This window comes from Cyprinodon variegatus, unplaced genomic scaffold, assembly GCF_000732505.1.
Source record: "Cyprinodon variegatus isolate N-32 unplaced genomic scaffold, C_variegatus-1.0 Scaffold715, whole genome shotgun sequence".
Taxonomy (NCBI): Eukaryota; Metazoa; Chordata; class Actinopteri; order Cyprinodontiformes; family Cyprinodontidae; genus Cyprinodon; species Cyprinodon variegatus.
The window spans coordinates 32370-42178 of record NW_015151168.1 but is presented as its reverse complement, the minus strand read 5'-3'; the positions used below and the strand labels follow the sequence as shown (position 1 = coordinate 42178).

General features: G+C 36.0%; 2 protein-coding genes and 1 non-coding gene across 3 annotated transcripts in view; 1 reads left to right on the top strand and 2 right to left on the bottom strand.

The window, feature by feature from the left end:
- aptx (aprataxin) overlaps positions 1 to 3265 on the top strand; it is a 6990-nt gene extending 3725 nt beyond the window's left edge. The window contains exons 3-7 of the mRNA XM_015394958.1: positions 118 to 396; positions 487 to 546; positions 636 to 862; positions 2776 to 2879; positions 2989 to 3265. Coding sequence (XP_015250444.1) covers positions 118 to 396; positions 487 to 546; positions 636 to 862; positions 2776 to 2879; positions 2989 to 3146 — 828 coding nt within the window. The 3' untranslated portion in view covers positions 3147 to 3265. The remainder of the gene's footprint in view (positions 1 to 117; positions 397 to 486; positions 547 to 635; positions 863 to 2775; positions 2880 to 2988) is intronic.
- A 953-nt stretch (positions 3266 to 4218) lies between these two features.
- Positions 4219 to 4292, bottom strand: trnai-aau. The gene has a single exon. It is a non-coding gene; the product is annotated as a tRNA-Ile (tRNA).
- Positions 4293 to 4699: 407 nt separating this feature from the next.
- Positions 4700 to 8662, bottom strand: LOC107097688 (dentin sialophosphoprotein-like). Its single transcript, XM_015394936.1, has 9 exons — positions 8439 to 8662; positions 8025 to 8079; positions 7418 to 7462; positions 6706 to 6759; positions 6581 to 6607; positions 6421 to 6462; positions 5722 to 5763; positions 5576 to 5635; positions 4700 to 5497 (listed from the first exon to the last, which is right to left on the bottom strand). Exons 2-9 carry the CDS (start codon positions 8076 to 8078, stop codon positions 5021 to 5023), a joined length of 801 nt encoding a protein of 266 aa, XP_015250422.1. The 5' UTR covers position 8079; positions 8439 to 8662; the 3' UTR covers positions 4700 to 5020.
- Between the last annotated feature and the right edge of the window lie 1147 nt (positions 8663 to 9809).

Here is a 9809-nt window from a genome sequence, read left to right as displayed (position 1 = left end):
AAAAAAAGACGTTTATGTGCGCCTTATAGTCGTGAAAATACGGTATTAGTGTTGTTCAACCAGACTCAAAACACCCTCTAACATTTTCTTTTAACCTTTTTTTCTCAATTAATAAAGCTGGGCTTAAACCCCACCTCTGTAAACTCTGTGGTGGTAGGAAAAGGCAATGAGGTCAGAATAAAGCCTGGAGAGACGCTTCATATTGTCAATCAGCTTTATCCATACACCATCCAGTTCAAAGAGGATCTCACTGGCCACCAGAGCAGCACCAAAAGACCAATAGTGCAAACGTCGGAAGACGGCGAGAGCCAGGGAAGTGCTCAAACTCCGAAAGCTGCAAAACAGAACAGAAATGACTCACCATCAGCCAGTCATGGAGAACACAACACTAGAAATGTAAGGGGAGAAAAATAACCTCCTTGTAAAATGTTGCTTTAATATTTTGAATTCCTTTGGTTTAAAGTTGTGATTCCTCATCTGTTTTAGGAGAGTGTGGGACATTGGAGCCAAGGTCTAAAGACTTCAATGCAAGATCCTCAGATGCAGGTCACTTCCTTTACGAAAATGATCTATAACTGCTGTCATGATTCCTTTATAGCCTTATTTGTAACCCTATCCTGATTTCCGTTTTGCAGGTTTACAAGGATGATAAAGTTGTGGTAATTAAAGACAAATATCCCAAAGCTCGCTACCATTGGTTAGTCCTTCCATGGCAGTCAATTCCCAGCCTAAAGGCTTTAAGTGGAGAGCACTGTGTTCTTCTGAAGCACATGCAGCAGGTGGCTGACCGCATGATCCAGCAATGTCCGGATTCCAGCTCGTTGCAGTTCCGCACAGGTTATCACGCTATCCCAAGTATGAGGTAAGGCTGTTGCCACTGGAAGGAGATTTGCCTTCGGTTGGTTTTGATAGTTATACTAACAATGGTTAAGTAGTAGGGGTGTCATGATACAACTTTTTATTTTCCAATATGATACCGATTTTGCAGCTTTGAGAACTGGCCTATACTGATATTGGCCTGATAAGATATCAGCACAAATTGTACGTGGGCTGGGCAATTGATTGCATTTGCAATATAATCGCATAATATCAAAACATGATTTGCAGAGGCAATTGATTTTAGTCACATTACAAAAAACGCGAGTAAGACACTAAGTTTCTCCCTCTCTTTTTAATGCATTTAAAATGGGTCTGCTTCCCCATAGATTGGAAGAAAACAGAACAGTAGTCAACAAAAAAATGTGGAAAAAACTGAGCCATGCAATATTAACCAATAGGTTACAGAAACTATAAGTGGATGCAGAGTTTTTATATCGGCATGGTAATATCAGAGACTTTAGATGCAGGTTGATATATTCTGATATTAGTTTTTCGTCTGAAATCAGACTGATAAATATATTAAGGTTGGATCGGGACACCACCAATTAAGTAGGTGTATCAAGTCCCTGCAGCAGATCTGGGTTAGATTTAATAGATTTTAGTTAAGTTGAGGGGTTTGGGGGATTTTAGCTGCTTTCCACTGATCCTCTGGTCAAGTTCTGTTAGACGTCTACCAATGGAATTCAGGCATCAGATGAACCTCTGTGGCTCTGATACAAATTATTTTGACATGAGTCTAAGGCTTGGTTTATGCTTGACGCATCCGTGAGGTCCTTCCTCGTGTAGTGTCGTTACCTTGCAGCTTGTGCTTTAACCACCTCCAATCTAGAAACTGACATTGTCACTTTCTTCCTCCATTTACATGGTAAGAATATCACAGTGGTAAAAAATGTTACACAAATGTCAATTTAACAAAAAAAAAAAAAAAGACAAATCAAAACTAACATTTAATAGTAAATGGATGAACCAGCAATGCATGAGTTTTTTTTGGTGTCAAATAAAAAAAGAAAACAGAAAAATTGAACTTTATTGATCTCGCAATGGAGACATTAACTCTCTGCGTTTAACCCATCCTCTTGGGGAGCAGTGTGCTGCCACTGTGCAGCACCCGGGGAGCAGTGCTTGCTCAGGAACCCAGAGTGCAGCTGTGGGGATGGAACCAGGTACTTGAAACCTGCTCAGAGCACAAGCGCACTGCTCTAACCACAAGGCCAGCACTCCCATCAAGCTGCTAAACGCACTAATAGATCTGCAAAAACATATATGTATTGGCTGATGCAGAGCCAAGAAAATAAGATGTCAGTAGGCTGATGTATCGGTCATCTGTGTTTACAATAGGAGAAATATTTGTGTAACCTTAGAACCAGCTTTATTTTGTCAATTTAAAGATGTATAACAAGCCTACTGTCCTATGTCATTACTCTCCTATAGAAACATTTAGTGTTCTATGCTGAACCTTTACATTTTTAATTACAGTTTAAAACATCAGACATGTTACTTTGTAATGGTTGTGCAGATAAGATAAAGACATTAGGGAGGCCCTGATCTTATAATAATATCGATCCGATATCAACCAAATGACTGATGTTGTATCGGCCTGCATTTTTGATTCTATTTAAATGTAATACAAATCACTCATTATTAGCAAATGCGTCAGTTATTCTCATGCCTTTTGTTGCTGACTATTGTTCTTTGATCTATGTCATTGTTCAACCCTTTTTTAACCTCCCCATTTACAAAATAAGTAATAAAAGTTTCTAGCATTCAAGCTGCTATTGTATCAGTTCAATATTAATATCTGTCAATAATCAAAGGTGCATTATGGTTACATGTCTGAAACAAGAAGGTTGTATCCGCACATCCCTAAAATAAATACTTGTTTACCGTCTCTTACAGTCAAATTCACCTCCATGTGATCAGCCAGGACTTTGACTCTCCTTGTTTAAAGAACAAGAAGCACTGGAACTCCTTTACAACAGAGTACTTTATTGATTCCCATGGTGGGGACACATTCGTTTTTGTTAATATTTTTAACGTATTTTACTGTATATAATAGCCCAGCTTATGGTATTTGGAAGAATGCATAAATCTTTTTTTTTTCCCCCACAGATGTGATTCAGATGCTTGAAACAAGTGGAAAAGTGTCGGTTAAAGATGGCACCAGTGAGTTGCTGAAACTATCTCTATGCTGCCATGTGTGTCGCAAGGAGTTGCCCACAATACCTTCCCTGAAGGAACACTTAAAATCCCACTTTCCCAGACAGTAATGTGACCTCAAACATAAAAGTAAAACATGTTTACAGGGTTTGTTGCCTGTTATATATATAAAAAACTGTTGCAATTATTGTATTGCAATACAAGTTGCAGAGTTGTCAGTTGTTTGTTTTAAAAAAAGGGCAATCTCACTATTTTCGTTCACTCTTTTTGTCAGATAAATGTTGAAATGCTAAATATTTTTTGTTTGTTTGTACATTTTCAGCAAGTTTAGTTCTCAGATGCAATAAAGGTTTTCTGGAAATTAAACCTCTTTTTTTCTCCTTCTCCCGGAATATTTTTTTTAATCAATGCTTATGCGAAATTAAGACTGCATTATGCTGATGCAAACTGTAAATCCTGTCACCCTGATGACAGATGTCATCATTTTGAATGCTGTAGAAATATAAACCTCCCACTTGTTTTTTTTTACAGTGAAAAAATAAATGAAATTATGCTTCCATTTAAAAACCTGATTATAAAATTTAGCAGACAAACGTTGCTAAAACTATTAAATCCAGAATTCACAAAGTAAGTATTTTCAAATTCAGTGTAATTTTGCTTCATTTGTTGAAAAAATTTATAACAATAAAAATATGTAGTCTTTTTCATTTTATAGAGAATATTTTTGATATTTCTTTAAAAAGCAATTATCACACACTTGAACTTTGCTCTTTTTGTTTAAACCATAAATACTGTGTGAACTTAATTGTGTTTGGAATGGTTTAGGGATTCATTTCTGTTTAAGGGAGAGTAAACAAAACCTTGGTAAAGGGGATGATCTACTGATCAGTTTGAATTATTATTACAAGAAGTCATAACAATGCAATCTTTTCTGTACATAAATAGTTCATGAAATATTTTATTCTAATAGTACCTAGCTGTTATTTGGAAGAAAGAGATGCAGTTCTGATATTAGCTTTGTCGCCATCTGGTGGTAACATGTTTAAAACGCAATGTTCAAGTAAAAAGTCGTACACTTCATGACATTAAATTGATAAGTAAATTTTGGAAGTATGTTCATGACATTAATAATATCAAGATGGCAAAAAAAAGTTTTCAAAATTAACAAGAAACGAAAAGTTTTGGCCCGTACGGGGATCGAACCCGCGACCTTGGCGTTATTAGCACCACGCTCTAACCAACTGAGCTAACCGGCCATGACACTCAATGAAAGCCGGGACACAAAATCACCGTAAGACCACAGAAATCACAGGCATTATGTCAATTCGTCTATATTAATGGAAAATACTACTGTACACCTACTATTAAAGATGGCTTCCTAAACTGGGGTAAAACAAGCATGGTATCTGCAAATCCACAGCCCAGGTGAAGGAAATGTTAAATGAGCTCTGTCATGCTTTTGCTGTCATGCTTTTACCAAATCTTAATTGAAAGCTGCTATGTGCATCTGTCACATACTGAATTCCTCTTCAAGGAGTTTAAATACTTTTGCAAGAAACTATGATTATGATACAATATAAAAGCATCATCAATGCCAATAGCAAGTAATGGGTCAACTTCTTCAGCTTGCCTTTGCAAATAAATTATTTTAGAAAGGTCATTTTCTTAAGAATTTATTAGGCAAGAACATGGATGCATAATTTCCCCACCATGGGACAACAAAGGGTATTTTTAATATTATAAATAGGAGATCATGTGTTCTGATATTTTGTGTATCTACATACAATGGTTATATTCATTTAAATTCAACATACTATTAAAGCAAAGTACAAGTGTAGTTTATATTGTCACAGTAAATTCCACAAATAGGAGTGAATCAGCGGCATGTAGTATTATGGCAGTATCAATGTTCCAAGGTGAACATTCGTTAGTCTTTAAGCTTGTTATTAAATCAAATTCAGATTGACAACATAACAGTAACATTTCATCGCCTTCTGAGCCGCAGCTCTCTATCCTCCTCGTCTGGCACCAGCAGATGCTCCCCTGTAGAATGGGCATCATCTCCTATACTCTGCAGAAAATACTCCTCACTTTCACAGCTCTGTGTACTATTCACACAGTCCTTTTCTCTGACTTGGTTCATTTCGGCGCTGTCACTGGCATCACTATCTTCCGTGCTCTCGCTGGCAGCACTGCTGCTTTTGGTGTCACTTGTCTCCTGGCTCTCCTGGCTTTCACTGCTGGTGCTGTCACTGCTGTCACTTGCGGCAGCCTTAACATCACTGGTGTCCGCGCTGTCGCTGGTGGTGTCGCCAGACTTTTCACTGACAGTGCTGATCTGAACTGTCTTGGTGTGAATCTGCTGTTTATCACTCAGCTCATTGCTCTGGTGTTCAGGGTGACCTTTGTCCTCTGCACTCTCTCCTTTAACGACACTCGCAAAGACTCTCACCCAATTTTGCTGGAGGGTATAAGGAGAGCATGGTTAGCAGGATTATGGCTTTGTTTAAAATTGAAGTATAAGAAGGATTTTTCTAACCTTTCGCACATTCTCCTCACTGCCCATGCTGTTATCTTTGGTTTCAAACAGGGAGTCCATCTGAGTAGAAAATACATTTTACAAGAGTAAAAATGACAGCTTTGGAAAAAATTTAGAAAATGTTTTTTTTAAGTGTTTCCTCTTACTTTATCATTTTCATCTGACTGACTGTTACTCTCCTCTGAGGTCTGTTTTTTGAAGACAAGCACAATTTAAGACCTTCAAAACGTTTTATATTACAGCAAAACAAATTATGTATTTGTATTTTATGTAAACGCTGATTTTCTATGGACAGGATCTCTAATAATATATTTTAATTTTTATTTTATTATATAACAAACTCTAAAGTTAGATAACTACATCATGAAACACAATGGACACCAAATATGCACAGAATAAAGTTAATGACAAGTTTAAAGTAGGGTGGCAAAAAATTACAGTTCACCCTTAAACCTGCATTTTAATGCTGATACATGATGATGGCAGCATCATGCTATGGAGATGTTTTTCTGGGGATGAACTCAGCCAAATGCAACTTTAAAAAATACTTAGATTCTACATGTATTAAAACAAGCAATACATATATTAAGTATTTATTTGCATTGACACATCAAATACCCCTGGAAAACAAAGCCTAATGTTCAAGTGATTTGAATATTTATGCTGGGCACTTTAAATAGTTTCACTCTTAGTTTTGTTTTGCTCTAGTTGAATTTAGTCATTTACTAACATTCGAAATCTGCTCTTGAATTCTCGATCTTTAAATAACTAACATCAGTGATTCATGAAACTGAGGACTGTATGATGAGCAGCGGACAGTAAATATGAATGATTAACTCACACACCTTGTCCTCTGAAGTGGATTCCATTGATTCAGACTCTGAACTCTGTTTTATAAAAAATATATTAATTGCAAATTTCAGAAAACAGTTATATTGTTAAAAACAATAAAATTAAAATTTTTATTCCATGGATGAAACATATCTTGGATTGAAAAAGACTCACCTGATTCGAGGTATTTTCCTCCGAACTCTGCATCCAAAGGAGCAAAAGCAAACACAAACATTTAACTAAAATGTGAGAAATGTGAGAAATATTTATGTCTAAAAAGGAGAGAGTGTATATTTTACCTGAAGTTCTGATGTGTTATTTTCAGAAGATTCTAAAACTGGCAAACTTTCTGTCTGGAAAGAAGGAAAAAAATAAAATAAATGAGCACACACCCAAGTAGTTTTAATTAGATTTAATTATACATCATGACAGTGATATCAACAAGCAAAACAGTGATTAAAAGCCTCCTCCATGACAAGCTCAGACTCAGGCAGAGCTATTGGTGCATAAATGTCTGCAGACAGATATGCATGCTTGTAAACAATAGGTTGTCTGCAGTGAGGATTGTCTTGAGGTCTGTACCACACACATTGTTCGGCTTTCTCCTGACTCAGTCACAGGAATTCATATTCTCTTTTACTGAAATACATTATTGTTTGGTCACTTTCTTTCATAACACCATTAAATATCAGTGAGAGACAGTTTGTAGTATAAAATGTGTAAATAGGAGCATTTATTAATCCTGATTCAGCAAATAACAGCTGGTATTCTTACAGTACATCTCAATATAACATATTAATAAGCTATAGATAATAGTAGATGCTGTGCAACCTTCAGTTGTATTACTTTTTTGTCAGAAGAAGCAAGAACTATATTCCCTAATGACCCTGTCTGCAGCAAGATTCCCATCCAGGAGCATTGAAACAGTGAAACCGATCTTGGGAGCTTAAAATCTCAATGGAATTAAGTTGAGTGGAGCCTGATGAAAATAATATATCTGATAATACTTACAGAGTTTGATGCAGACTCAGCTGATACCAAAATGTTGTGTAAAATCTGTAAGAAAAAAAAATACATGAGCACAAGTGGAACACGTCCAGACATGCTTAAGGTAACTGTTGCTTCAGTAAGTAGACAACCTAAAATAGTATTTCTCTACTTTAGTCAATACTGCACTGTAAAAAATGTGCTTCTTAAGCTAGATATCTTTAAATATCAGATTTCAGGGAAATAAACTGCATATGATAAAGTTGCTTTGTTCTGATTACTAAAACAAATTTCTTAATTGAGAAGCTGTTGAAGTAAATGTTTGTTTCTCATATTTTCTATTTCATAATATGAAATCAGCTGAAATATGTAATTGAAAAAGTTACTTTGAAGAAATATCCTTGGTTATAATATTTTTTCCTTTTCAAAGTAAGGAATAAGTCAATAAACAAGTGCTATTATTTTCTAGTAAAAACAACTTTTTCGCTCTGTGAATAAATAGAAAAAAATATAGTAGGTTTTTAGTCTTGTTTAGATTTCTTGATGCTTAAAAAAAGCAAAACAAATAATTAAGTTTGTGAATTACATCAGAAATGTTGAGTTTTTACTTTTTAATGAGTTTCATACTTACTGGGTTAGCGAAAGCTGCACCGAAAAGGCAAAATGTTATAATGATAACCTTCATTCTGTAATAGAGAAAAAAAAATGTTATAGCAATTAGTTTGATTCTGCTTTTTTTTTTAATTTTTAATTTTTTTTTTTACAAAGAACCAGCAAATGTGTTTTCAATGTAGTTCATTGAACAAAGTAATCAAGTGAAGTTCCAATCCTTAGTTAGTAGAAAGCCTGAACATTACAAAATTAACAATCCTCTCTTAAATAGGTATTTTTGCACACAGAAACTTTACTTTTAAATATAGAGGGTTAAACTAGATTAATGTGAACCCATTTTGACATGAGACTCTCACACAGATGCAGAAAAAAAAGACATAATATGAATTAATGGTTGAAAACAACCTAAACATAAAATCACAATGTGAGTTACCTTTCTTTCCTTCAGAGTCTGTCTGTGTAGAAGATATCAGCAGGGGTCCTGGTTAAGTAAAGATAAAGGCACTAAGTAAATCCAGTGGATGCTTAGAGCTTTTCACCTAAGCCGTGGCTTAATCTACGACGTATGGAAATGCTACAACACTCCAAACACAGCTGTATATATGAATGCCTCAATTAAGATGATTGCATCACTTCCTTCCGGGTACCTCTCTCTCTTACTCCGTATTGCAGACACATTAAGGTATATTTGTCTCAGAAAGTGAGCTGAAAACAAACTCAAACTGGCATAATGATGATGATGATTGCAGGGCTAAAGAAACACACATTCACTCTCGTAAATTTCCTCCGCCCCCTCTCATGTCTAAAGGGAAATATAATTTAGCCTCCCAAACCATAGGTTTGTAGTCTGCTGAAAAAACAAACTCACCCACACTGTGAGAGAAACAGGGCCAGGCAGCTCAGTCCAGCACATACAGTTTTGGGTAAATTATCAAACTGAAGCTTTGAGTATTTTCACCTGATAAATGTCAAGACAGATACATAAAGAGTGCTACAAGTACCTGTCTCAGTAATTATATCTCAAGAGGAGCAACCTCACTAGTTAACAGGTCAGACATTTACATTAGGAATAATACATCCAACCAGGCTGGGTAGAGTATGGTCGGAAATATGACTCATCCTTAAAAACAAGGTATGTATGGTGCAGAGTAGAACCGCTTCTATATTTTCTCCCTGAGGCTCATAATTGCTTCCAGGATGTCCTTATATGGACAGACCCAAAAATAAGAAACCAGAATTCCATGTTTAACCCCACTCTGGTTTTCTCCTGAGCGGATGAAACCTGCAATTAGCCGGGATGTTCACCAGTCTGGAGCAAGCCACCAAGACCACAGGGCAAGAGTGGGATGCAGGATGATTGATGCTTGTTGTGGTACACAGGCCGTCAACAATATCTGTTCGCTCCTAGGTGACAGTCTCAAACTTGCATGGTCCTGTTGAACCGGATACCCAGAGCAACTCATGCAAATTGACCTACTGGTATATTAGGTTTAGAGCATAGACTCTGTATATCAGTTTTGCAAATATGGGATAATTTTGGTGTCACCTACATGATGCCTTACCTATACCTTTTGTACTCATGAAATCTTTGATTTTAAAACATTGTTCCCTATGATTGCCATAAATTGCATGAAGAGGATGTATTCAGAGCAGAATATTTACAATTTAGCAGCTAGGTTGGAGAATTTTTTTTGGGATATGTTTAGTTATTTAGAAAAAAAAAAGTACGATTCTGTTCCGTCTGTTTTAATTTTAGTTTGATAAACTTTATTACCCTGTTTGATGAAATGAGTAATGTCTGTGT